Below are 27,832 nucleotides of genomic sequence, written 5' to 3'. Positions count from 1 at the left end.
ATCGCAGAGCGAGGGGTCCACCAGTCAGAATCCTGAGAGCTTGAAGGGCTGAGGGCTCTGACTAGGGCCTGGAGTGGGTGACCTCTGGTCTCTAGGATTCCTGGGTCCTGAAGGGAAATCGAGTTCTAGGGACGGAATTCCTGATTTCTCTGGGGACTATCACAGTATGGAACTGCTCAAGGGAGTTGAGGGTTTGGACTCCTGGAGTGGGGCTATCGTGGACTCTCAAGAGTAGAAACTAGATGTAATAGGTGTCTAGTGCCCCTGCAGAGGAAGAGGTGGAGGCCCTGATTGCTGATGAAGGCAGTCTCCTTCACACTGGGGATTCTGACATGAAGGAGGGGCCTCTGGGTTCTCCAAGGAACTGGAATTGTTGGGCTTCTGAGCCACAAAGGATATAAGATGTAGGTTTCTGGGGGTGGGGGATAGATCTGCATGCAGTGTTGGCTTTGAATCTTCATTGCGGGAAGGACGGTTCTCTGGAGTCTCAGAACTCCTGGCTCCCCAGAGGGCTGTGGTCCTTGCTTCTTAATTCATGGCTGGTGGAAGGTCTCCATGGCGACGAGGGAACTGGGGTCTGTGTGAGAGAACTGGAGACCCTTTGGTCCCTCTTGGGGAATAGGAATTCCGTCTGCGTTGCCTTAGGGCCAGACAGCCCTTTGACATTAGGGGTGGCCTTTTACAAGTGGCCTAAAAATGGCATCTACCTGCAGAGTTATCGTGAACATTCCATGTAGGCTCACTTGTATCTGCATTCTCTCTCGTGCACAGTAATAGACTTGCAACCCCTCATGGAAGCCCGGAACTCGGGAGCTCAAACTTTAGTCTCACCGTTTGCCTTGGCTCAGGGTGCCCTTCTCTCTGACACCATCTCTGACTTGGCCCTATCTGACATCTCCACCCTGCACTTTTCTGGTCCAAATTCCGTCTACCCTCCTGCCAAGGGGCCTCCTGCCTGGATCAAATCTCAGAAAGCAAGACCCAGTTTTGTTTTCCTGTGTCACTGTCCATTGTGCTGATCTCGTTCACACAGCTGTATATTGACACTCTTGGGTGTCACGACAATATTTTGGAATGGTTGCATTTTAAATCATGACTTTTAAAAGGATTGAGTTTTAGGCTCTGGAGGCAGCAAGTTGGTAGGGAGGCATCTGTCTCTGGGAGCATCCAAACAGAAAAGACTGAAGACTCCCTAGTGGAGGGATCACTGGCTGACCTCAGAGTGAGTCTATGGGCCACCTGCAGGCTTGGCAGGCCCTTGAAGGCAGAATTTCACGAAAGAAATACAGTGTTGCCGCTGGCAGAAGCAGAGGAGTTCCAAAAGCCACATCAGCTTAGCTGTATTTCCTCCTTGTCTGGATAACGATACATCTGTGTCCATTGAGGTAGGGAACCATGAAGCCCCGGAATCAAGGTTGGGTTTGCCTGTGATGTTTTTGCAAGACTGAATAAAAAAGAAATTGTGTTGTGGGTCTGTCTTTGGGGTTTGAGGGGGGTGGAAGATGCTTGGGATTCTGTGAGCTGGAAGCCAAGACTGCTGGGTCTGAGGAAGGAGGGATCCAGGGTGAGGACTCCAGTGTCCCTGGAGAGGAGGGATGCTGGGGTCGTGTGCAGGATAGAACTCCTGCTCACCCCCAAACCTCCGCAGGGACCTTTGGTGCACTTGGGTTCTGTGCCCCTGTCAGCTGCCATGAGAAGGATGGTAACAAGGGAGTCACAGATCCCAGAAGGCTCTGGAACCCGACGGAGGAGAATAGAGACCCCTCCCAAACTGGAGCCAAACCTACCAGCGCACAGCCAGAAACAGAGCCGCCCCAGATACCTACAAACCCTTAGGAAGCAGAATGTTTCTTTTTACAAGTCTCAATTTGGGCGTGGTTTGTTACACAACATTACTACAGCATCAACAGACTAATACAACTTTGTTGTTTTAACCACTGAGTTTAGGGACTTGCTTGTTACTGTAGCATAATCCGGATTATCCTGATAGATGCCAAGGTCTAGCATCTGCCACACATGGCTACTGAGTAAGTAGTAGGCTTAGGGTGGTAACTGTTTGGCCAGACACATTGTCTCCAGAACTGACACTGTCTTAAACGCGCCAGTGCAGTGTGCTCAGCCACTGAGTGGTTTCTGACTCTCTGTGACTCCATGGACTGCAGCCTGTCAGACTCCTCTGTCCGGGGGATGCTCCAGGCAAAAATAATGGAGTGGGTTGCCAGGCCCTTCTCCAGAGGATCTTACACACCCAGGCATCGAACCCACGTCTCCCACATTGGCAGGAAGATACTTCCCTCTCTGAGCCACCAGGGAAGCCCCTGAAAGGTGCTAGGCACGGCACTAAGTATTTTTTTCTTTTCTTTCATTTGACTCTTAAGACAGCCCTTTGAAGTTATAGCTATTATATCCACATTGATGAACATGAACTCTGGGGCAAAAACAGGTTAACTAGGAGAGGTGATCATGGATTCTGGAGTCTGACCCTCCCAGCGGTTTGACCGAAGGTAAGTGACACCACAATCCGTGCCTCAGTGTGTTGCTCTGTAAAATGGGGGCAATACTTTCTGCATCACTGAGTTGTGATTATGAAATGAGGTACCACATGGAAAACACTTAGCATGGGGACCAGGCAGGAAGTAAGCCCTTAAGAAAAGGTAGCATCTTCCCTTTCTTTCTTCCAAAGAGACGGTTCCCAAGGGTTCATACCCCTGCTTCTTGCATCCCATCTCCCCAAAATACAGCACATCACAGACTCAGGATTGTTAACTTGTTTAATTTATAGACATATGGGAACCGTAGCAATTTCTAGAACCGTGGCTGAGAAGAAATGGATGCCAAACACCACATGGGCCTCAGTTCTTCACCCAGACTTGCCAGAAGCCTGGGGGCTTCAAAGACAGCTGGTCTTCTTGATGGTGAACAAACGAGCGCCTGAGGGCACCAGGGTCCCAGGCTTGGTGTGGCAGGCGGTCTCCATACCACAGCCCTGGACAGCAAATTTGACACCTGCTGCAAGGGATTTTAGACTACAGTCAGGATCGCCAGCCTCCCTCCTCCTAGTCCAGGGTCATAGGCCCCAAATACCTTCTCCCCCAGATCATTGGAGCCACTCTCTCCCTTAGAATCTGGAAGCATGAGGCTTTAGTTCTGGGCCTGTCTGGAACCCCTGTCCCTCCTCCCGAATTCCAGGTGCCCCTTACCAGGCTGCACGAGGCCAGACACGGCAACACAGTGGGTTTCCTCGCCAACGCAGAGCGCTTCCTCACTCGCAGTGCATGTTTCCGTAAAGGCAGCGATGCAGGAGGGACAGCGAAGGCCATTCTCTGTATGGTTTCTCACAAACGCTGAAGAGGAGGGTGGAGGGTCAGGTAATCAGAGACGCGAGTCCCTTTCCCAACCTCCCAACCCCTCAGCGGACAGCTGTTGGTAACAGACACTGCATTTTCAGAAAACAATGTCTATTTGGCTGTGTTGGATCTTAGTTGCGGCCTGTGGAATCGAGTTCCCTGACCAGGGATCCAACGCCTGCATAGGGAGCATGGAGGCTTAGTCAGTGGACCACCAGGGATGTCCCTGGACACTGCAGTTTAGAGGAGAAGAAACCAAGGCTCAGCGCCAGGAAGACGCTTGCCCCGTGACAGCGCAGGTCAGGTGCTCGGGATCAGCTGGGGCTTACCGGGCAGGGGGTCCTGGTTGCAGCCATCCTGCTGGCAGCAGCGCCTCCTGGAGCCCATGTAGTTCTCAGGGTTCACAGTGATGCCGAAGAATCCAGAATCACACTCGCTGGATTTCGCACACCCCTTGTAGCTGGTCGCCGCCAAGGAGGCCTCTGCAGTATGGCCATGGGCAGGGGGCTCAGTCTGGACCCTTGCCCTGGGGTGTCTCCCCCACCTTAGAGTTGCCCCAGCCCACTGCTGTCTAGACAGGTCTCTTCCACCTCCCCAAATTTAGACCCCTTTTCTGCCTGAAGCATCGTCTGAATGGTTCATTCCGTATGCAACCCATCCTCCCGCAGCCCCCAGGCTGTGCTGGACTCTCCAGGGTAGCCCTTTCAGCCCCTGGGCCACCCCACTGCCGTCCTGCAGGGCTCCCACCTGCAGTGGTCTTTTCCAGACCACCTGTGACTACCCCCATGCCTGTGTGAATGGTCTCTTCCAGTCTTCAGCCTTCCCCTCACCCCTGGAAATCCTTTCACCAAATGCTGGGATGGGGCTGCCATCCCCACCTGCTGTAACACCCATTTCCTTCTCCACCTAAGGTAGAGGCTTCCAGATTCCCAGGGTCACTCCCCAGACTTCCTGGCTATGGTCTCTTGCTGCCCTCCTTGGCTTCTCTCAGGTCTTCCTAAAGTGGTGTCTTCCAGTCTCCCTGGCCTTCCCCTTCCCCACCATAGCCGGGGTGGGCTCCTCCAGGCCTAGGGTTTCTGCTCTTTACCCCCCGTGCTTGGGTGTGTGGGTGCTCAGTTGTGCCTGATTCTTTGCGACTTCATGGAGTGTGCCCGGGGATCATCTGTCCTTAGACGTCTCTTTCTCTATGACAGTATTGGGACTTCCCAGGTGGTGCAGTGGTAAAGAACCCCCTTGCCAATGTAGGAGATACAAGAGACGCGGGTTCCATCCCTGGGTGGGGAAGATCCCCTGGAGGAGGCAATGGCAAGCCTCTCCAGTATTCTTGCCTCGAAAATCCCAGGACAGAGGAGCCTGAAGGGTTACACTCCATGGGGTCGCAAAGACTGAGACACAACTGAGCTCTCACCCAACTCAACCAGCGCCAGTATCTCCCGCTTTCTCTTGTCAGGAACAGTCTCTTGCAGACCGCATCTCTGGGAGACCCCTCGCAGCCCCCGAGAATCAACCTGATCACATTCCTTTCAACTCAACCAAGTCCGCTTTACACCCACCCCTTCACCTTGTACCTATTAGATTTCCCCCTTCTCTGGATTTCACTCTTCCCCTGTGTCCGTTGCTTGCTAATTCCTTCTTTGGTGAGAGAGTCTGTATCTGCGCTTCCCCATCCTCTCTTTGGAGTCTCATCTTCAGAAACCCTTGGCAACAGTGGTTTCTGTTATTCCACCGGATTCTCTCTCCACCACCCACCTCTCGAGGTTGCCTTTCCCTCTTTCCTGATAATCATCACTCAAAGGTTCACCCAGCCCGTGGCGGATTCTGCCATCCTGAAGGCACCCCCCGCCTCCCCAGCATGTGATTCCAGCCCGTGCCCTCTTACTTCTGTTGGTCGCGGTCACGACAACGACGCAGGAGTCCTCATCCGGGGCACAAGGCTGCAGTTTCCCAGTGCAGCTGGGACCGTCACCGACACACACCTCACAGCTCAGTGGATACCCTGCAGTTAGAGAGCGGGGCTCTAGTGAAAGGTGCCGTAGTCTGTTGGTCGAGACTCCCGAATCCGGATGGAGATGGGGTGGAGGGGTCTGAAGGAAGAAGGACTGGGGTCTCCCTGCATATTCACGGGCGGGACACTGGCCGCTAAACAGGGATCTGTCTGAAGCTCGGCAGGGATGCCATGGGGCTGGGAGCTAAGCTGCTCTCTGGGGCGCGGCAGAAAGCAACTCCAATCAGGGAGCAAGTTTATCTAATCACATGGCTGGGGACTTTGGATGCTAGACCCCCTGATACATCTTGGGGACCTTGAGTGGTCCTGCTGAAGCTTTCCAAGTTTTTTTTATAGTTTTAATTTTCTTTTTCCTATTGTTGGCTCTGCTGGGTTCCTGCTTCCTGTTGGTTTTCTCTAGCTGTAGTGAGTAGACGCTACTCCCTAGTTGTGGTGTGGGGTTTCTCATTTGTGCTGGTTTCTCCGCTTGCAGAGCACAGGCTCTAGAGCCTGAGCTCAGTAGTTGTGGTGAAGGGTCTTAGTTGACCCAGTGCATGTAGATGCTTCCTGGACCAGGGATTGCACCCCTGTCCCCGGCTTCAGCAGGCAGATTGTGCACTGAACCACGGGGAAGTCCTTCACGGACTTCTGTGAACCTTCAGTGCAGCTGGTTCTCGGAAGTGGGATCAGCTTCCTTGTGGGTACCAGGCTGTCTAAGTCTGGTAGGCAGTGGGCGCTCAGGCAGGGGTACCCGAGAGGAGATCTACATCCCAGGTCAGGAAGAAAGATCGAGGACTAAGCGGATAAGGGCCTGGATTCCTTGGTCCTGAGAGAGGAGGCAACTGGGGGCCCAGACACAAGGCACCTGGGTCCTGGGGAAAGTGGAGCTGCCTGAACCCCTACAGCTAAGGGAGGAGGACACGGGGGACCTGAACTGCTTAGAGTCCGGGAGAAAGGAAGTCTCTCGACCTCGCCTCATTTTTTTCATACTAATGAAAAATACTAATCATACTCTCATGTGACTTTCTAGTATTCAGGTGTCTTATTTTGAGACACCTCCTGAGATACAGGGAGCAGAGCCCATCCAAACCCCTCCTATCTCAGAGATTTAAACCCACAGGTTTTTTAGCACTTTCTCCCTTGGGGACCCAGGCTTTCTCTCCTTTACCCTCTGCCTTCTCCATGAATTTCAATTCCCAGGACACCTCCTCTTTTGCTTCTTCCTTGAGGACCTGGCAGAATGTTCTCTCATACTTCTTGTTTTGAGGGTCCCAGGACTCCAGAGCCCTAGTCACTTACCCAGACCCAGGAGGGTGCAGAGCAGCGTTGTGGCCAGCAGGAAGGTCTCAGGTTTCATGGAAGGCTTCATGATGGCTGGATGAGTGACCCTGCAGGCCCGGGTCCCCAGCTGTTCTTATAGGAAGCTGGGAAGGGGCGGGTCTGGACCTACGTTACCCCAGGCTAAGAAATGATGAGGTAAGCCCTGGGGGTAGGTCTCTACAGCTCTGAGTGGGGGAGAGGGAACCAGAATCCAAAAGGAGCAGTGGCATCTTGTACCCACGCCCCTCCTCCATGTAGCCCTAGGCGTCTGTGCTTCCAACACTCTCTTCCATCAGGTCCCACCGCACTGGCCGTCACCCCCTTTTTTTCTAACGTGAAGCCCAAGATCAGAATCAGGTCATTTTGCTTCCTGTAGGGGAGAGCAGCTGCTAGGACTCAGGTACCCTCCCCCTTCTCTCCTTCCCCAGGAGGTGCCCAGTGTGGGTGAGGCTCTACCTGTGAGCGCCCAGCAAATCCAGGCTGGTTTTGCCGGGGCATGCTTGGCTCATACTCCCTTTTCTGCGTTTGGTCTGTCTCCATCTCCGACCCCACCCCACGATTCACTTGGGTCTCTTGGAGACTGAACAGAGGGCTGCTTGTTCAGGGCATGCGGATGGTAGGGGACAGATGCCCAGAGTTCCCACTGGAAAAGGAAGGCTGGGTGTGTGTCTGGTTCGGGCATATACTTTGTGGTTTATTGAGGTCCTTTACATACTCGCTCTGCCTCAGGCCTGATCTTCAGGGATGAGAGATTTTCTCGTGTGTGTGTCCATGTGTGTGTCTGTGTGTGTCGGGCGTGAGGAGAGTAGCCAGCCAGCCAGCTATGGAGGGGATCGTGTTGCGGTAGGCTCCCGGCTTCCTGAAAAAAAAAACGACTCTAGTTGGCTGGCCTCTTGCTTTTTTCAGTTGGGGCGCTGAGGATGGCGAATTTCTGCTGGGGACCAATCCTGCTGGCCAAGCCGGTTGCTAGGCAAGCCTGGTGTGAAAGTGACTGGGAGGAGGGGCGAGAGAGCGGTTTCGCCAGAGCCAGGCAGGAAAATCTCGTTGCTAGGGAACTCGGCGCGTCTGGCAGGTCTCCGGGGAGACGCAGTAGGCATGCGCAGTGGTGACGTAGCCGCCGGCGCGCCGGGGTTTGAAAGGCCCCAGCCTCGTGCGCTTGCGCAGTGAAGGCCGCCCAGGGCGCACCCACTGTGAGCCCCCCAAACTCAGAGCTTTGTGCATCTTTTGGGTCGGGCGAAGCCCACACGGCGTTGACATGCCGGAGATCCGCCTCCGCCTTGTGGTGTCCTGCAGTAGGCAGGACTCGGTGAGGGACTGGCGTGGGGGAGGGTGGAAGAAGTGAAGGAATTCGTCAGCGGGCTCTGGAACTTCTGGAGTCTCAGAGGTGTTGAAGGCTAATCCGTATGCGGGGTGCCAAGAAAGAGCTTTATTGGGGTTCTTAAGAATTGCACTTTGGGAGACACAGATTCCGGTAAACGCAGTGATGGCAGAGGGAATCAGGGGCTTATGAGGACAGAGGTCAGCAGGTTGTTAAAGTCGTGTGGAGAGAATTCTAATTGACTGTGATACACGGAAAGAAATATTTGGCTTTAAAGAAGAAGATGTCCTGAGTTACTGAAGGATAAGGGTCTGATAAGTACCTTGAGTTCCTGGCATATATTCTGGATTCCTGTGTGAATACAATATGTGGTCAAAAGGTCAGATTCCACTGTAGCTGCGACCCGCTTGGTCAGAATTCCTCCGTGGCCCCCCGGTCGACTTAGAGAACACTTTTAGCAATACGCACTTCGTTTTGGTTTTCCTTTCACAAAGGGGACTTTGTGGAATTCTAAGGAGGGTCGTCCCAGGAACGGGGGAGCCTGGTGGGCTGCCGTCTATCGGGTCGCACAGAGTCGGACACGACTGAAGGGACTTAGCAGCAGCAGCAAGGAGGGTCATGGGAGAATTTCTGGGAGGCCTTCGGGAATTCTGGAGAGATGTGAGATAGAGGAATTTGCTGAGAGAAAAGGGGGGTGTTTTGCTTCCTGGGAAGGAGCAGAGGTGAATTTCCAGGGGAAAATGTTGGGGTGGACTCCAGGTAGTGTGTGGGGTTATTATTTTAACACTAGAAGGTTTTTGAATTGGGGTATAGCCAGAAAAGAGAAGGCAATGGCAACCCACTCCAGTGTTCTTGCCTGGAGAATCCCAAGGACAGGGGAGACTGGTGGGCTGCCGTCTATGGGGTCGCACAGAGTCGGACACGACTGAAGGGACTTAGCAGCAGCAGCAACATAGCCAGATAACAAAGTTGGGATAGTTTCAGATGAACAGCCAGGGGACTCAGACATACATATACGTGACTCCATTCTTCCCCACACCCCAGTGTGTGGGGGGATTATAAGGAAAGTTAAACCTGGGTGATGTCAGAGGGCTTGAGAGAACTCTCAGACTAAGCTGAGAGCTGGGGACATAGCTCTCATCTCTGAACCCTAACATTCCCTTTTCTATTCTTCTCTCCAGACCTACTGTGCAGAAAACCTTCTCAAGGCAGACACTTACCGTAAATGGTGGGCAGCCTCTAAGACCATCTCTGTAGTACTCCAGGTGATTCTGCCAGCGGGCACCCCCGCCCCCGCCCTGCCATCTTTGTTTTATTCTCCGTCTCTGGGTGGCCTGAAGGATCTTAGTTCTCTGACCATGAACGGAACTGGAGTCCCTGCCCTGGAAGCTCAGAGTCTTAACCTCTGGGCCCCCAGAGAAGTCCCCCTCCCTCCATCTCCTTAATAGAAATCTGTAGGTCCAGGGTCCACACTCTGCTCTGGAGTTAACTGGCAGTGAGCTGAGGCACTTTCTCTTTGGTCCCCACCACCTCACCTGGACAATGAGCAGTGTGGTCCCTGTGCCCTTAGCAGAGGATGGAGGTGATGCAGGGACTAGGCCAGGAATGAATTCGTGTGTGGTCCAGGTAGGTTGCTGCTCTTTTCAGAGGCTTATCATCCTCATTTGGAAGAGAGTAAACCATTGCCACGCATTCTGCCTTCTGAAGGCCCTGGGCTTAGGACTGGAAGGTGTCTCATACCATCTAAGCCAATCAACCTCATTTTAAAGTTGAGGAAGCTGAGGCCTAGGAAGGGCCAAAGTGAAGTGGCCAGCTTAGTGGCCATTGTGGAATGCAGAGTGCTGTGGTACATGCTTGGTGAAGTCGGAGGCAGCAAAGGGAAAAGGGCAGTTTGACCCAGGATGGTGACAGACTTCCCAACAGGCTGTTCCCATCAGGCACAAGGAACTGGTGAGAGAAGAGAGCTAGTGAGTTCCCAGGGCTGCCTGGGTGTTGCCCTGCATGATCCGGCTCTCCAGGGAGTAGGATGGTGGTGGGGCTGTTATCACCCCTCATGCATGGCGGTGCTGCGAGCTGAACCCAGTGTGGGTGCTCTAGCTGCCTTTTTCTTCCTTCTTTGTGTCCATACGTTGACTTCCTTTGTTTTTTACATTGATTCATATTTGGCTGCATTGGGTCTTAGTTGCAGCATGTGGGATCTAGTTACCTGGCCAGGGTTGGGAACCTGGGCACCCTGCATTGGGAGCATGGAGTTGTAGCTCATGGATCTCCTGAGAAGTCTCTGTCTTTTTTTATTTTTAATTTTTGGCCACACCACATGACACTTTGGGGCGTTAGTTCCTCAGCCAGGGATTGAACCTGCCCCCCAGCCCCCTGCCCCGTTGGAGGCACGGATTCTTAACCACTGGACCACCAGGGAAGTCCTCCACTTCTGGACTTTGGCCACATTCATCCGTCCAATGTAAGGGTGTTTGGGGAGGGATGCTGGGGGCAAGGCCTGCCGGATTGTGTTAAATTTATTATTGTCTGTCTTACCCAGTGGTTCTTAAAATGTTTTGTTTCATAGACCTTTTTGCAAATTAGAGAGAAGCTGAGAATTCTCCTCCCGGGAATTATTCACAAAGCCACAAGATTTTGTGAATGATTTTTGGACTTTACATATCTCATAGTTCCCTAAGGTAGTACAGTCAGAATAATGAGAGCTAACAGTTTATTCACAGTTACAACTGTTTGGGAAAACTGTGGTAGGGCATGGTTAGGATTCCACTCCATGCCACGAGGCCCAGGTTCAATGCCCAACTTGGGAAAATGCCCCCCACCCCAGAAAAGAAAACCCTGCCAGTTACCATTCTGAATGCCTCCTATGGGTTAGTTCATGGAATCCTCATAAAAATCCCAGCACCTCACTATTACTGTCCCCTGTGTGATGCAGAAACGAGGCCCAGCGCGAGCAGACATTGCCTAGAGGCAGTATTCCCAGCTGAGAGAGAGGTGCAGGTGGCTGACAGGTCAGCCTCAGGTGGAACTCAAGGGCCATCTCCCGCTCTCACTCTCCCTGTGACCTCAGGCAATGGTTCCATGTCTCAGAAGCTGTCTTCTCACCTGTCCATGGAGGATAATGTGCTGGGCGCCCAGGGTCACCGTGACAATCTGGTGACATCATGTTTGCAGAAGTGCCGTGTCAGCACGCAGGTGTGTGTGTAAAGCGGGGACTCACGTGTGTGTTACTGGATGGTCTTGCTGGGCTCTTTTATGATCTGGGGCATCCTGTTTAATTCTGCACCGCTGTTGGAGTGGGGCCAAGAACGACCGGAAGTGGGGAGTGAGAGAGCCAGAGGAGCCAGCGGAGGCTCTTGTGGGCCATAACTGAAAAAAGCACAAAAGGGAGGGTGCACACTGGAAAGGAAGTCCTCATCACAGGCCACCTGCTTCCGGCCCCTCCTGCCCCATCCCCCCATGCCTGCTGCCAGGTCTTCCTTCCTGTGGCAGTCGTTGTGAGCAGTTTCCCATGTGGTTCCCCAGGTCCCTCTGTCCACATACAAGCATATAGATTCACCTGAACCCCCTTTTTTAAAGTACGTATTATGTACATGGTCATCACCCTTGCTGTTTCCAAGAAACCATATCTTAGAGGTCCACTGTCATGACATCAAGTTCTACCTTATTCTTTGGAATGGTGCATAACATTGCCTTTCATGGATGTGGAACCTTGTTTTAAAATTTTAATTTAATTTTTTAATTTGTTGGCCACAGTGGGGGGCATGCAGGATCTTAGTTCCCCAACCAGGGATCGACCCTGTGCCTCCGGCAGTGGAAACTCAGAGTCTTAACCACTGAATCACCAGGGAAGGCCCTTTAATTTTTATTTTATGTTGAGGTAGAGTTAGAGTTGATTAACGATGTTGTGTTAATTTCAAGTGTACAGCAAAGTCATTCGGCGATGCATATACATGTATCTATGCTTTGTCAAAGTTATTTCCCACCCAGGTTCTCACAGAATACTGAGTAGAGTTCCCTGTGTTGTACAGTAGGTTCTTGTTGGTTATCTATTTTAAATATAACTCTGTGTACATGTGGATCCTGAGCTCCCTATCTGTTCCTCCCCCGCCTCTGCATTCGCCCTGATAACCATAAATTCCTTCTCTTGAGTCTCTGTGTCTTTTTCTGTTTTGTAGATAAGTTCTTTTGTATAATTTTTTTTTTTTTAGATTTCGTATAGAGACAATATCATATGATATTTGTCTTGGAAAAGTTGTTTTAACAAGATGTCTCAGTGTCTGCAGACCTTGCATGTCTAATTTATGCCACTGTCGTGAATCCTGTCTTCCTGAGACAGGTGCACACAGACCTGGGCCCAGATGAGTCTCCTGCGCTTAGGCATTTCTCCTAACGGCTGATAGTTACCCAACACTCTCTTCTTTCTTCGTGAGATGAAATTCATGTAACATAAATTCATTACTTTAACCATTGAAAGTGTGTGATTCAGGGGATTTGGTATATTCACAGCATGCAGCATTCATTACAGCGTCTAATCCAGAACAGTTTCATCACCTCCCGCCAGAAAAAAACCCAGAACCATTAAATGGTCATTCCCTTACCCTCTTCCCGCAGTTGCCCTTAGCAACTGCTGATGTACGTTTTTAAAAAAGCAAAAAACATGAAATTCAGTTGTTAATTTTTTGTTTTTCACTCAAATGAATTTATTGAAGTAATCTGAATTTAACATTGCTGTTGCATATTTAACAACATTTGATATTAACATTTTTAATATTTAAATCCTAATATTTACATCCTGTATTTTAAAAACTATATGATTATTTTTCTGAACTTCTCTCTCTGATTTTGTAAAAAGCTTGAGGTAGAGTTGGTTTACAGTGTGGTGGTACTTTCAGGTGTATAGCAGTGATTCGTATTTATACATGTATGTGTTATATATTGTTTTCCGATTCTCTTCCCTTATAGGTTATTACAAAATATTGCGTGTCATTCTCTGTGTTACACAGCAGGTCCTTTTGGTTATTTACTTGATACTAGTGTGTGTATGTACCGCTGATGTGCTTTCTGTCTCTCCGAATTTGTCTGTCCTGAACGTTTCCTATAAATAAGACCCTGCAATATGCTCCCTGTTGTGTCTGGCTCCTTTCACGTAGTTTTCGGGTTTCCTCCATGTCGTAACTTGCATCAGAGCTTCATTCCTGTTTATAGCAGAATACCGTTCCATTAGCTCAGATGGTGAACAATCTGCCTGCAATGCAGGAGACCAGGGTTCGTTCCCTGGGTCGGGAAGATCCCCTGGGCAAGGGAGTAGCTCCCCATTCCAGTATTCTTGCCTGGAGATCCCATGAACAGAGGAGCCTGGCGGGCTACAGTCCATGGGGGTCACAAAGCGTGGGACCTGACTGAGTGACTAATACTTGCCTTTTCACTGTTCCATTGTAGGGAACATACACTATATGCACTGTATGTCCATTCATATGGACATTTGGGTTGTTTCCATATTTTTTAATCTGAAATTTTTGTCTCTCATAAGAAAGACAGACAAGGGAGCATCTGTGTGTGTTAAAAGTAGAAGTAGTCGTATGTGAAATCCGAATTAGTCATTAAAATACAAAGGTATATGTCCTACTGGTTGGAGGGTCCCATGCTTTTACTTTGGGCCAGGCAGAGGTGTTGAGTCTTGATTTTTTTTGGACGTGCCATGTGGCAGTGGGATCTTAGTTCCCTGACCAGGGATTGAACCCAGGCCCCCTGCGGTGGAAGCTGGGAGTCCTAACCCTGGGCCACCAGGGAAGTGCCAAGATGTGGAGGTTTTACCACAAGGATTGAAGTTGTGGAGTTGGAGAGCACTGTTGGCGTGTAGTCCGGCAGTTGGTCTGAATTTCTCTGCCAGTCATTACCTGTGTGTGACATGCAAGCTGTTGATTTTCCTGTCTGCATCTCGGTTCCCCATCTGTAAAGCATATCCTACATAGGATGATCATCCCCAATTTACAGACAAAGAAACTGAGGCTCCGAAAGCTCAGCCTTCAAGGTGCTATAGCCAGTGTACAGCAGAGCTGGGCCCAAGCTCAGGAACCAGTAGTGAACAAAACCAAACCAGGCCCCGACCCTTAGGGAACGTCCACAGAGTCCTATGTGATTGCAGACAGGGGTGACAGATATACAATTTGTCATAGCGCCATCAAGGAGAGCTTGTGGTGCCAGGTTGGAAGCCTGTTCAGCAGAGTCTGGTGGAGCTCGGAACATGGGGTCTCACATATTGTGTGTACGTTAGTGGTCTGTTCCACCTTGTTGCTGAGAAGCTTCACTGGAAGCGGAGATCTCGATGTCAGGCCTCTGGACTGTTGCCACGTTTTGGTGGCTGTATCTGTCCGTACCTCCCGGCTTTCAGGATCTTAGTTCTCCAGGCAGGGACTAAACCCAGACCCCAGCAGTGCAAGTGAAAAGCCCTCACCACTAGACCGCCAGGGAACTGCCCACCACTTTTTGACTACTATGAACACAGCTGCTGTGAGCCTTCTTGTAAAGGCTCTGTACAGAGATATCCTTGGGGTAACTGTCTAAAAGAGTCAAATTGCAGGGTCTTCAGTCCTTAGGTCTAAGACTTACTTGCCTGTTGGCTCAGTGGTAAAGAATCTGCCTGCAAGGCAGGAGACACAGGAGAGGCAGGTTTGATCCCTGGGTTGGGAAGATGCCCTGGAGGAGGGCATGGCTATCCACTCCAGTGTTGTTGCCTAGAGAGCCCCATGGACAGAGGAGCCTGGTGGGCTACAGTCCATAGGGTCACAAAGAGTTGGAGACAACTGAACTGACTTAGCATGCAGGCAGATTTGCTTTCCTATTAGAAATGGACTGGTTTCCAAAGTGGTTGTTCCACGTCATGTTTCCTTCAGCAGTCTGTGAGCGTCACGCCCTCACTGACCCTTGGCATCGCCAGGCCTCATGTCTTTATTTCGCTGGGCCAGGCCTTAGGTGCAGCTGCACATGGCAGCAGGGTCTAGTTCACTGACCAGGGATTGGGCCCAGGCCCCTGCAAGGAAGTGCAGACTCTAGCCACTGGGCCCCCATGGAACACCCACGAGTCAGTTATGACGTGCGTTGAATTTTAACCAGCCCTTTTTCCACCTTACAAAGTACATTCTAACCAATGAGGTTTTCCTTGAATGCACATTCTTATTCTAAAGGTCTTAGGGAATTCCCTGGCGGTGCAGTGGTTAGGACGCCACTCTCTCATTGCCAGGGGCCCAGGTTCAGTCAGTCCCTAATTGGGGAACTAAAATCCCACAAGCTGTGCAGTGTGACCAAAAAGATTGGTAATAATAAAATAAAGGTCCTATCAGTTGTAAAAGGTAAACTGCGGCACATTATATTTTGAAGAGTTCATTTAGGCAGACAATTCAAATCAGACAGCCAGAACTGAAAAATGATTAGAGGTGCTTTGTGGGTAGGAGGACAGAAGATTTCAGAGAGAAAACATGGAAGCGGAGCAGTTATTTAATGGGCTTGAGCTTGAACTTTTCAAATTAATCTATTTTATTGGGATATAGTTCCTTTACAGTGTTGTGTTGGTCTCCACTGGGCAGCAAGGTGAATCAGCTGCTGGTACACACATATCCCCTCACTCCTGGATTTCCTTCCCATTTAGGTCAGCACAAAGCCCTGAGTGCAGCGCCCTGCGCCGTACAGCAGGTTCTCATCAGCCATCTCTGCCCAACAGGGTATCAGGAGTATACACGTGTCAGTCCCAATGTCCCAGTCCATCCCACCTCCCTGGACCTGAAACGATTTCTTACTTGGGAAAATCAAGGGACTTGGCTGTTCATGTCTAGTTGATTTCATTTTCTTAGATTGGAGTTCATCAACTCTGGCTTAAATTTTGATTGGTTTACTAAAGCTACCTAAGACTTTAGAGTCACCCAGTCTAATGGCCTCCTTGATTAAAATTTTACATAAAATCAACCGTCTTGGGGCAATTAAAAAGAAAAAAAACTTCCTGGCAAAGAGATTCAGATCAAAATTCCACCTTTTAATTATGAGAAGAGTCAATGCATTTTTGACTAAAACTGTATCTAATCTGGTATGTGGATCTTTATTATTCACCTCTTATCTACCTAAAATGTGGAATGGTCAGCTCAGGACTTTACGTTTGCAGAGGCTGGAAATGCTTATGTCAGTAGTTCCTCATTCCCTTGAGGTTTTTTAAAATTATTATTCAGTTCAGCTCAGTTCAGTCGCTCAGTCGTGTCCGACTCTTTGGGACCCCATGAATCGCAGCACGCCAGGCCTCCCTGTCCATCACCAACTCCCAGAGTTCACGCAAACTCACATCCATGGAGTTTGGTGCCATCCAACCATCTCATCCTCTGTCGTCCCCTTTTCCTCCTGCCCCCAATCCCTCCCAGCATCAGTCTTTTCCAGTGAGTCAACTATTCGCATGAGGTGGCCAAAGTACTGGCGTTTCAGCTTCAGCGTCATTCTTTCCAATTACTACACTTTATTTATCACTTTTGGCTGCACCAGGTCTTCATTGCTGAGCGTGCGCTTTCTCTCGTGGCAGCGAGTGGAGTTTACTCTCATTGCTGTGCACAGGCTTCTCATACAAAGGCTTTGCTTACTGCGGAGCACAGGCCTTTGGTGCCTGGAGTCAGTAGTTGTGGGGCTTAGACTCAGTTGCCCTGAGGCATGTGGAATCTTCCCAGACCTGGGATGGAAACTGAGAGCCCTGCACTGGAGGGGGATTCTTACCCACTTACTTGTATGTTGTGTGTTTCATAATATCAGTTTGTTGTTCAGTACCTTAGTCGTGGCCGGCTCTGCCACCCCATGGACTGCAGCACGCCAGGCTTCCCTGTGCTTCACCTCCTGGAGTTTAATCAGAATCATGTCCATTGAGTCAGTGAGCCCACGATGCCATCTACTCTCAGCCTCTGCTGCCCTGTTCGCCTTCTGCCGTCACTCTTTCCCAGCATCAGTGAAAGTGGAAGTCGCTCAGGTGTGTCTGATGCTTTCCAAGCCCGCTGACTGCTTGTGGAACTCTCCAGGCCAGAATACTGGAGTGGGCAGCCATTCCCTTCTGCAGGGGATCTTCCCACCCCAGAGATCGAACCCAGGTCTCCCACGTTGCAGGTGGTTGCTTTATCATCTGACCACCAAGGACACCCTCCTAACATCAGGGTCTTTTCGAATGAGTCAGCTCTTCACGTCAGGTGGCCACAGTATGGGGGCTTCAGCATCAGTCCTTCCAATGAATATTCAGGGTTGATTTACTTTAGGATGGACTGGATTGATCTCCTTGGAGTCTTCCCAGCACCACACTTTGAAAGCATGTCCGTACATGACTACTGGAAAAACCATACCTTTCACTATACAGACTTTTGTCAGCAAAGTGATGTCTCTGCTTTTGAATACAATGTGTAGGTTTGTCCTAGCTTTTCTTCCAAGGAGCAAGGGTCTTTTAGTTTCATGGCTGCAGTCACTGTCCCAGCAATTTTGGAGCCCAAGAAAATACAGTCTGTCACTCTTTCCGGGTTTCCACAATCAATATCTGCGATCTTTCTGTGTCTGAGTCTGCTTCTTGTGGTTTCTACTGACCGTTAATCATGGCAGCCTATCAGTAACCTCAGATATGCAGATGACACCACCCTTATGGCAGAAAGTGAAGAGAAACTAAAAAGCCTCTTGATGACAGTTAAAGAGGAGAGTGAAAAAGTTGGCTTAAAGCTCAACATTCAGAAAACGAAGATCATGGCATCCGGTCCCATCACTTCATGGGAAATAGATGGGGAAACAATGGAAACAGTGTCAGATTTTATTTTTTTGGACTCCAAAATCACTGCAGATGGTGACTGCAGCCATGAAATTAAAAGACACTTACTCCTTGGAAGAAAAGTTATGACCAACCTAGATAGCATATTCAAAAGCAGGGACATTACTTTGCCGACTAAGGTCTGTCTAGTCAAGGCTATGGTTTTTCCTGTGGTCATGTATGGATGTGAGAGTTGGACTGTGAAGAAGGCTGAGCGCCGAAGAATTGATGCTTTTGAACTGTGGTGTTGGAGAAGACTCTTGAGAGTTCCTTGGACTGCAAGGAGATCCAACCAGTCCATTCTGAAGGAGATCAACCCTGGGATTTCTTTGGAAGGAATGATGCTAAAGCTGAAACTCCAGTACTTTGGGCATGTCATGTGAAGAGTTGACTCATTGGAAAAGACTCTGATGCTGGGAGGGATTGGGGGCAGAAGGAGAAGGGGACGACCGAGGATGAGATGGCTGGATGGCATCACGGACTCGATGGACGTGAGTCTGAGTGAACTCTGGGAGTTGGTGATGGACAGGGAGGCCTGGCGTGCTGCGATTCATGGGGTCGCGAGGAGTCAGACACGACTGAGTGACTGAACTGAACTGAACTGAATGGGGTGTGTGTGTGTGTGTGTGTGTTAGTTCCACTTAGGGTAATATATTGGTGGAAATTCTTTGAGGGGCTGGTTTGAAGTACATTCCTCTAAAGAGGATCTGCCCTGGCGCCAGGTGGTACTACGTATACAGCACCACTTAGAGTTTTCAACTTGGATCTTTCCGCACTGACAACTAGTTAGGATTTTTGCTCCAAATCGTTGACAGTAGAGATCATGGATGAGTATACTGCAGTGGGTTGCCGTTCCCTTCTCCAGGGGGTCTTCCGGACCTAGGGATCCAATCCAGGTCTCCTGCATTGCAGGCAGATTCTTTACCATCAGAGCCCAAGGGAAGCCAGTATTGGCTAGGAGTCTGCAGAGAGGCAGAGAGAAGTTTTCATGTTTTGTCTCTTGTCCCCGCAGAGCTAAGGCCGCCCACGGACTCCCCCACAAGGCACATTTCTCCTTCATTTACCCGCAGCAGGAGAGCTCCGCTCTGCGCTCCGAGAGTCCAGGGCAGCTCCTGAGAGGCCTGTCTTCTTGAGTGGCGCTCATGCTCTGTTTCCCTTCCCGTCCTGCTTCTGCCACATTGTCTTTCAGTCGCTAAGTCCTGTCCACCTCCTTGAGACGCCATGGACCGCAGCGCGCCAGGCTTCCCGCTTCTTCACTATATCCCAGAGTCTGCTCAAATTCATGTCTGTTGAGTCGGTGATTCCATCCAACCATCTCATCCTCTGTCACCCCCTTCTCCTCTTGCCACAACCTATCCCAGCATCAGGGACTTCCCCAGTGAGTCAGATCTTCACATCCTATGGCCAAAGTATTCCCGCCACCTAGAGCCCTTTGAAAAGCAAGCTCTGTGCCACTTGGAATCACTGACAAGGCAGACACCAACATCAGTGCCACCCATTGTGTCAGTCAGGGTCCCACCAGCAGGCGGAAATCACAGCAGTTAGTTTATCAGAGAATTAATATAAAGAACTAGTAAGGAGGTGGCTCAGTCAGTGAAGAATCTGCCTTCAATGCAGGGGATACAAGTTGGATTCCTGGTGCGGGAAGATCTCCAGGAGGAGGAAAGGGCAGCCACTGAGTGGGGTCCAATATTCTTGCGTGGAGAACTGCATGGACTGCGGAGCCTGGCGGGCTACATTCCACGGGGTCGCAAAGAGCCGGACGCGACTTGGTGACTAAAGCACCACCATTGACTAAAGAGGACAGAAGACGCGGGTAGAACACAGAAGCAAGTGCTGGGAGCAGCCGCCACCCTTAGGGCTGGAGGAGGAAAAGGAAGAGGTTGGAATTACAGAAATGAGGGTGTTTGGAAGCTTGGAGGTGAACCCTTGGGGCCGAAACTCAGATCCTGAGGAGGGGGTGATCCCCAGCTGATTCTGGTCTTAGCCTGAGAACGTGCGGTGAGGCTAGTTCTGCAGGTCCTGGGACACTGCAACCTGGACTCACCTGCGCGACCCCTCCCAGACCCACCCCCCCTCCCCCTACCAAAGCGGCCTCAAAGCACATCTGGGGTGCTGAACACGTGACCTGCACGATCCTGCCTCCCTTCACCAGCCTTGCAGCAGCCCAGGTGCTCTCTCTCTCTCTCTCTGGCTCCCCCTGCTGGCGGAGCCTGTCGAGGAGCAGCTGGAGATTAGTGTTGTGCCAGCATCCCACCAGAGAAGGCAATGGCACCCCACTACAGTACTCTTGCCTGGAAAATCCCATGGACGGAGGAGACTGGCAGGCTGCAGTCCATGGGGTCGCTAAGAGTCGGACACGACTGAGCAACTTCACTTTCACTTTTCAGATTCCTGCATTGGAGAAGGAAATGGCAACCCACTCCAGTGTTCTTGCCTGGAGAATCCCAGGGACGGAAGAGCCTGATGGGCTGCCGTCTATGGGGTCGCGCAGAGTCACACACGACTGAAGCGACCTAGCAGCAGCAGCATCCCACAGCATCCACGGCGCGCGGCGTGGCCCTGCAGCAGGTGCTGGTCGAGATGCGCGCGGTCGCCAAAGCAGTGCTGGCGCCGCAGGTGCCCATGCAGTGAGAGCTGGGCTGAGGGCCGGGGCTTCCGCGTGTGCCCAGGGCCCTAGCTGCCTGGCTGGGGCTGAGGACTCAAGACCCGGTGAGAGGGAGAGGGCACGGGGTCCAGACTCTTAACATGGGATGTCTGGGCCTGAGAGATCGCAGATTGAAGGGTCGGCTGTCAGAATCCTGGGTGCTTGAAGGGAATGAGGGTTCTGACCAGGGGCTGGAGTGGGTGATATATAGTCTCCAGGATTCCTAGGTCCTGAAGGGAAATAAGAGTTTTAGGGATGGAATTCCTTATTTCTCTGGGGACATTAGACTATGGAACTCCTCAAGGGAGTTGAGGGGTTGGACTCCTGGAATGAGGCTATCTTGGTCTCTAAGAGTAGAAAGTAGATCTAATAGGTGTCTAGTCCCCCTGCAGAGCAGGAATTGGACACCCCGATTCCTGACAAAGGTGGTCTCCTTCACACTGGGGATTCTGACATGAAGGAGGGGGCTCTGGGTTCCCCAGGGAGCTGGAATCCTTAGGCTTCTGAGCCACATAGGGTATACGATGTAGGTTTCCGGGGTTGGGGATAGGCCTGCATCCAAAGAGGGCTTTAAATCTTCTTTGGGAGAAGGACAGTTCTTGGAGTCTCAGAACTCCTGGCTTCCCAGAGGGCTGTGGTCCTTGCTTCGTAATTCATGGCTGGTGAAAGGTCTCCATGGAGAGGAGGGAACTGGGGTCTGTGTGAGAGAACTGGAGACCCTTTGGTCCCTCTTGGGGAATAGGAATTCCGTCTGCAAGTTGCTAGGGAGGCATCTGTCTCTGGGAGCGTCCAAACAGAAAAGACCGAAGACTCCCTTGTGGAGGGATCACTGGCTGACCTCAGGTTGAATCTACGTGGCATCTGCAGGCTGGCAGGCCCTTGAAGGCAGAAATTCAAGGAAAGAAATTCAGTGTTGCCACTGGCAGAAGCAGAGGAGGTCCAAAAGCCTCATCAGCTTAGCTGAATTTCTTCCAGTCTGGATAACGATGCATGTGTGTCCACTGAGGTAGGGAACCATGAAGCCCCAGGGGCGGTTTGCCTGTGGTGTTTTTAAGAGGAGTGAATAAAAAAGTAGAAATTCTGTTGTGTGTCTGTTGTTTGAGGTTTCAGGGGGGTGGAAGATGCTTGGGACTCTGTGAGCTGGAAGCCTAGACTTCTGGGTCTGAGGGAGGAGGGATCCAGGGTGAGGACTCCAGTGTCCCTGGAGAGGAGGGATGCTGGGGTCGTGTGCAGGATGGTCTCCTGGTCACCCCCAAACCTACGCAGGGACCTTTGGTGCACTTGGGTTCTGTGCCCCTGTCATCTGTCATGAGAAGGACGTTAACCAGGGAGTCACAATCCCAGAAGGCTCTGGAACCCCACGGAGGAGAACTAGAGACCCCTACCAAACTGGAGGCAAACCCACCAGTGCACAGCCAGAAACAGAGCCGCCCCAGATACCTACAAACCCTTAGGAAGCAGAATGTTTCTTTTTACAAGTCTCAATTTGGGCGTGGTTTGTTACACAACATTACTACAGCATCAACAGACTAATACAACTTTGTTGTTTTAAAGACTGAGTTTAGGGACTTGCTCGTTACTGTAGCATAATCCGGAGTATCCTGATAGGTGCCGAGGTCTAGCATCTGCCACCGGAGAAGGCAATGGCAACCCACTCCAGTACTCTTGCCTGGAAAATCCCATGGACGGAGGAGACTGCCAGGCTGCAGTCCATGGGGACGCTAAGAGTTGGATACGACTGAGCAACTTCACTTTCACTTTTCACTTTCATTCATTGGAGAAGGAAATGGCAACCCACTCCAGGGTTCTTGCCTGGAGAATTCCAGGGACAGGGGAGCCTGGTGGCCTGCCGTCTATGGTGTCGCACAGAGTCGGACACGACTGAAGCAACTTGGCAGCAGCAACAGCAGCATCTGCCACACATGACTACTGAGTAAGTAGTAGCTATTAGGGTGGTAAGTATTGGCCAGACACATTGTCTCCAGAACTGACACTGTCTTAAAGGCGCTAGTGCAGTGCGCTCAGCCACTGAGTGGGCTCTGACTCTTTGTGACTCCATGGACTGCAGCCTGTCAGACTCCTCTGTCCGGGGGATGCTCCAGGCAAAAATAATGGAGTGGGTTGCCAGGCCCTTCTCCAGAGGATCTTACACACCCAGGCCTCGAACCCGTGACTCCCACATTGGAAGGCAGATTCCTGTCTGAGACAGCAGGGAAGCCCCTGAAAGGTGCTAGGCACTGCACTAAGTCCTTTTCTCGTTTTCTTTCATTTGACTCTTAAGACAGCCCTTTGAAGTTATAGCTATTATATCCACATTGATGAACATGAACTCTGGGGCAAAAACAGGTTAACTAGGAGAGCTGATCATGGACTCTGGAGTCTGACCCTCCCAACTGTTTGACCGAAGGCAAGTGACACCACAATCCGTGCCTCAGTGTGTTCCTCTGTAAAATGGGGGCAATACTTTCAGCGTCACTGAGTTGTGATTATGAAATGAGGTACCGCATGGAAAACACTTAGCATGGGGACCAGGCAGGAAGTAAGCCCTTAAGAAAAGGTAGCAACTTCCCTTTCTTTCTTGCAAAGAGACGGTTCCCAAGGGTTCAGAGGCCTGCTTCTTGCATCCCATCTCCCCGAAATACAGCACATCACAGACTCAGGATTGTTAACTTGTTTAATTTATAGACACATGGGAACCGTAGCAATTTCTAGAACCGTAGCTGAGAAGGAATGGACAACAAACACCACATGGGCCTCAGTTCTTCACTCAGCCTTGCCATAAGCCTGGGGGTTCAAAGACAGCTGGTCTTCTTGATGGTGAACAAACGAGCGCCTGAGGGCACCAGGGTTCCGGGCTTGGTGTGGCAGGCGGTCTCCATACCACAGCCCCGGGCAGCAAATCTGACACCTGCTGCAAGGGATTTTAGACCACAGTCAGGATCGCCAGCCTCCCTCCTCCTAGTCCAGGGTCATAGGCCCCAGCCACCTTCTCCCCCAGATCTTTGGAGCCACTCTCTCCCTTAGAATCTGGAAGCATGAGGCTCCAGTTCTGGGACTGTCTGGAACCCCTGTCCCTCCTCCCGAATTCCAGGTGCCCCTTACCAGGTTGCATGAGGCCAGACACGATGACACAGCGGGTTTCCTCGCCAACGCAGAGCGCTTCCTCACTGGCAGTGCATGTTTCCGTAAAGGCAGCGATGCAGGAAGGACAGCGAAGGCCATTCTCTGTTTGGTTTCTCACGAACGCTGAAGGGGAGGGTGGAGGGTCAGGTAATCGGAGACGCGAGTCCCTTTCCCAACCTCCCAATCCGTCAGGGGACAGCAGTTGGTAACAGACACTGCATTTTCAGAAAACAATGTCTATTTGGCTGTGTTGGATCTTAGTTGCGGCCTGTGGAATCGAGTTCCCTGACCAGAGATCCAACCCCTGCAGAGAGAGCATGGAGGCTTAGTCAGTGGACCACCAGGGACGTCCCTGGACACTGCAGTTTACAGGAGAAGAGACCAAGGCTCAGCGCCAGGAAGACGCTTGCCCCGTGACAGCGCAGGTCAGAGACAGGCGCTCAGAGCTGGCTCTGGGGGGGAGGGGTGGGCAGGGCGGGACTCCAGCCATCGGGCTCAGCTGGGGCTTACCAGGCAGGGGGTCCTGGTTGCAGCCATCCTTCTGGCAGCAGCGCCTCTTGGAACCCATGTAGTTCTCAGGGTTCACGGTGATGCCGAAGAATCTGGAATCACACTCGCTGGATTTCACACACCCCTTGTAGCTGGTCACCACCAAGGAGGCCTCTGCAGGATGACCGTGGGCAGGGGGCTCATTGGCCCCAGTCTGGACCCTTGCCCTGGGGTGTCTCCCCCACCTTAGAGTTGCCCCAGCCCACTGCTGTCTAGACAGGTCTCTTCCACCTCCCCAGTTTAGACCTCTATTCTGCCTGGGGCATCTCTGAATGGTTCATTACGTATGCAACCCATCCTCCTGCAGCCCCCAGGCTGTGCTGGACTCTCCAGGGTAGCCCTTTCAGCCCCTGGGCCACCCCACTGCCATCCTGCAGGGCTCCCACCTGCAGTGGTCTTTTCCAGACCACCTGTGACTACCCCTATGCCTGTGTGAATGGTCTCTTCCAGTCTTCAGCCTTCCCCTCACCCCTGGAATTCCTTTCACCAAATGCTGGGATGGGGCTGCCATCCCCACCTGCTGTAACACCCACTTCCTTCTCCACCTAAGGTAGAGGCTTCCAGATTTCCCAGGATCACTCCCCAGACTTCCTGGCTGTGGTCTCTTGCTGCCCTCCTTGGCTTCTCTCAGGTCTTCCTAAAGTGGTGTCTTCCAGTCTCCCTGGCCTTCCCCTTCCCCACCATAGCCGGGGTGGGCTCCTCCAGGCCTAGGGTTTCTGCTCTTTACCCCCCGTGCTTGGGTGTGTGGGTGCTCAGTTGTGCCTGATTCTTTGCGACTTAATGGAGCAAGCCTGGTGATCATCTGTCCTTAGACGTCTCTCTCTCTATGACAGTATTGGGACTTCCCAGGTGGTGCAGTGGTAAAGAACCCCCGTGCCAATGTAGGAGATGCAAGAGACGCGGGTTCCATCCCTGGGTGGGGAAGATCCCCTGGAGGAGGCAATGGCAAGCCTCTCCAGTATTCTTGCCTGGAAAATCCCAGGACAGAGGAGCCTGAAGGGTTACACTCCATGGGGTCGCAAAGACTGAGACACAACTGAGCTCTCACCCAACTCAACCAGCGCCAGTATCTCCCGCTTTCTCATGTCAGGAACAGTCTCTTGCAGACCGCATCTCTGGGAGACCCCTCCCAGCTCCAGAGAATCAACCTGATCACTTTCTTTGCAAGTCACCCAAGTCCTTTTTACGCCCACCCCTTCACCTTGTACCTATTAGATTTCCCCCTTCTCTGGATCCCACTCTTCCCCTGTGTCCGTTGCTTGCTAATCCCTTCTTTGGCGAGAGAGTCTGTGTCTGCGCTTCCCCACCCTCTCTTTGGAGTCTCATCTTCAGAAACCCTTGGCAACAGTGGTTCCTGTCGTTGCACCGGATTCTCCCTCCACCACCCACCTCGAGGTTGCCTTTCCCTCCTTCCTGATAATCATCACTCAAAGGTTCACCCAGCCCGTGGCGGATTCTGCCATCCTGAAGGCACCCCCCGCCCCCCCGCCTCCCCAGCATGTGATTCCAGCCCCTGCCCTCTTACTTCTGTTGGTCTCGGTCACGACAACGACGCAGGAGTCCTCATCTGGGGCACAAGGCTGCAGTTTCCCAGTGCAACTGGGACCGTCACTGACACACACCTCACAGCTCAGTGGATACCCTGCAGTTAGAGAGCGGGGCTCTAGTGAATGGTGCTGTAGTCTGTGGGCCATGACTCCCCAATCCAGACGGGGATGGGGTGGAGGGGTCTGAAGGAAGAAGGACTGGTTTCTCCCTAATTATTCAGGGGGAGGACACTGGCTGCTGAACAGAGATCTGTCTGAAGCTCAGCAGGGATGCCATGGTGCTGGGAGCAAAGCTGCTCTCTGGGGCAGGGCAGAAAGCAACTCCGATCAGGGAGCAAGTTTATCAAATTACAAGGCTGGGGACTTTGGATGGTAGATCCCCTGATAAACCTTGAGGGATCCTGCTGAAGATACCATGAACTTTAAAAATACTTTTTATATTATTAATTTTCTTTTTTCTATTGTTGGCTGTGCTGGGTTCCTGCTTCCTGTTGGTTTTTGTCTAGCTGTAGCGAGTAGATGCTGCTTCCTACTTGCGGTTTGCGGTTTCTCATTTGTGCTGGTTTCTCCGCTTGCAGAGCACAGGCTCTAGAGCCTGAGCTCAGTAGTTGTGGTGAAGGGTCTTAGTTGACCCAGTGCCTGTAGATGCTTCCTGGACCAGGGATTGCACCCATGTCCCCAGCTTTGGCAGGCAGATTCTGCACTGAACCACTAGGGAACTCCTTCATGGGCCTGCGTGAACCTTCATGTCCAGCTGGTTTTGGAAGTGGGATCAACTTCCTTGTGGGTACCGGGCTGTCTAAGTCCGGTAGGCAGTGGGTGCTCAGGCAGGGGTCCCTGAGAGGAGATCTGCATCCCAGGTCAAGAAGAAAGATTGAGGACTAAGAGGATAAGCACCTGGACTCCTTGGTCCTGAGAGAAGAGGCAACTCAGGGGCCAGAGGAGCGGCCCCTCAGAGGAGGGGCCCAGACACAAGGCACCCGGGTCCTGGGGAAAGTGGAGCTGCCTGAACCCCTACATCGAAGGGAGGAGGACACCGGGGACCTGAACTGCTGAGAGTCCTGGGAGAAAGGAAGTCTCTCGACGTCGCCTCATTTTTTTCATACTAATGAAAAATACTAATCATACTCTCATCTGATTTTCTAGAATTCAGGTGTCTATTTTGAGACACTGTCTGGGATACAGGGAGCAGAACCCATCCAAACCCTTCTTTTCTCAGAGATTTAAACCCACATATGTTTTTTAGCTTTCCTCCCTTGGGGACCCAGGCTTTCTCTCCTTTACCCTCTGCCTTCTCCATGAATTTCAATTCCCAGGACACCTTCTCTTTCCCTTCTCCCTTGAGGACCTGGCAGAATGTTCTCTCATACCCCTTGTATTAAGGGTTCCAGGACTGCAGAGCCCTAGTCACTTACCCAGACCCAGGAGGGTGCAGAGCAGAGCGGAGGCCAGCAGGAAGGTCTCGGATTTCATGGAAGGCTTCATGATGGCTGGATGAGTGACCCTGCAGGCCTGGGTCCCCAGCTCTTCTTATAGGAAGCTGGGAAGGGGCGGGTCTGGACCTACGTTACCCCTAGGCTAAGAAATGATGAGGTAAGCCCTGGGGGTAGGTCTCTCCAGCTCTGAGTGGGGGAGAGGGAACCAGAATCCAAAAGGAGCAGGGGCATCTTGTGCCCAGCCCCCTCCTCCATGCAGCCCCAGGCGTCTGGGCTTCCAACACTCTCTTCCATCAGGTCCCACCGCCCCGGCCCTCACCACCTTTTTTCCTAATGTGAAGCCCAAGATCGGAATCAGGTCATTTTGTTTCCTGTAGGGTAGAGCAGCTGATAGGGATCAGGTACCGTCCCCCTTCTCTCCTTCCCCAAGGAGGTGCCCAGTGTGGGTGAGGCCCTACCTGTGAGCACCCAGCAAGTCCAGGCTTGTTTTGCCCAGGCATGCTTGGCTCCCTTTTCTGTGTTTGGTCTGTCTCCATCTCCGACCCCACCCCAGGATGCACATGGGTCTCTCGGAGACGGAACAGAGGGCTGCTTGTTCAGGGCATGGGGATGGTAGTAGACAGATGCCGAGTTCCCATTGGAAAAGGAAGGCTGGGTGTGTGTCTGGTTTGGGCACATACTTTGTGGTTTATTAAGGTCCTTTACACACTGTCTCTGCCTCAGGCCTGATCTTCAGGGATCAGAGATTTTCTTGGG

The 27,832-nt window shown here is 51.6% G+C and overlaps 2 protein-coding genes across 2 annotated transcripts; both read right to left on the bottom strand.

The window, feature by feature from the left end:
• Positions 1 to 2,890: 2,890 nt before the first annotated feature.
• On the bottom strand, positions 2,891 to 6,700 carry LOC128063730 (phospholipase A2 inhibitor and Ly6/PLAUR domain-containing protein-like). The gene is made up of 5 exons (XM_052656542.1): positions 6,631 to 6,700; positions 5,227 to 5,343; positions 3,677 to 3,829; positions 3,201 to 3,344; positions 2,891 to 3,009 (listed from the first exon to the last, which is right to left on the bottom strand). Exons 1-5 carry the CDS (start codon positions 6,698 to 6,700, stop codon positions 2,891 to 2,893), a joined length of 603 nt encoding a protein of 200 aa, XP_052512502.1.
• A 16,504-nt stretch (positions 6,701 to 23,204) lies between these two features.
• On the bottom strand, positions 23,205 to 27,125 carry LOC128063724 (phospholipase A2 inhibitor and Ly6/PLAUR domain-containing protein-like). Its single transcript, XM_052656537.1, has 5 exons — positions 27,056 to 27,125; positions 25,619 to 25,735; positions 24,055 to 24,207; positions 23,524 to 23,667; positions 23,205 to 23,332 (listed from the first exon to the last, which is right to left on the bottom strand). The coding sequence occupies exons 1-5, from the start codon at positions 27,123 to 27,125 to the stop codon at positions 23,214 to 23,216; spliced, it is 603 nt and encodes a 200-aa protein (XP_052512497.1). The 3' UTR covers positions 23,205 to 23,213.
• Positions 27,126 to 27,832: the final 707 nt, after the last annotated feature.

This window comes from Budorcas taxicolor, chromosome 18, assembly GCF_023091745.1.
Source record: "Budorcas taxicolor isolate Tak-1 chromosome 18, Takin1.1, whole genome shotgun sequence".
In the NCBI taxonomy this organism is placed as follows: Eukaryota; Metazoa; Chordata; class Mammalia; order Artiodactyla; family Bovidae; genus Budorcas; species Budorcas taxicolor.
The sequence above is the reverse complement of the archived record's forward strand: the minus strand, read 5'-3'. Positions and strand labels throughout refer to the sequence as shown.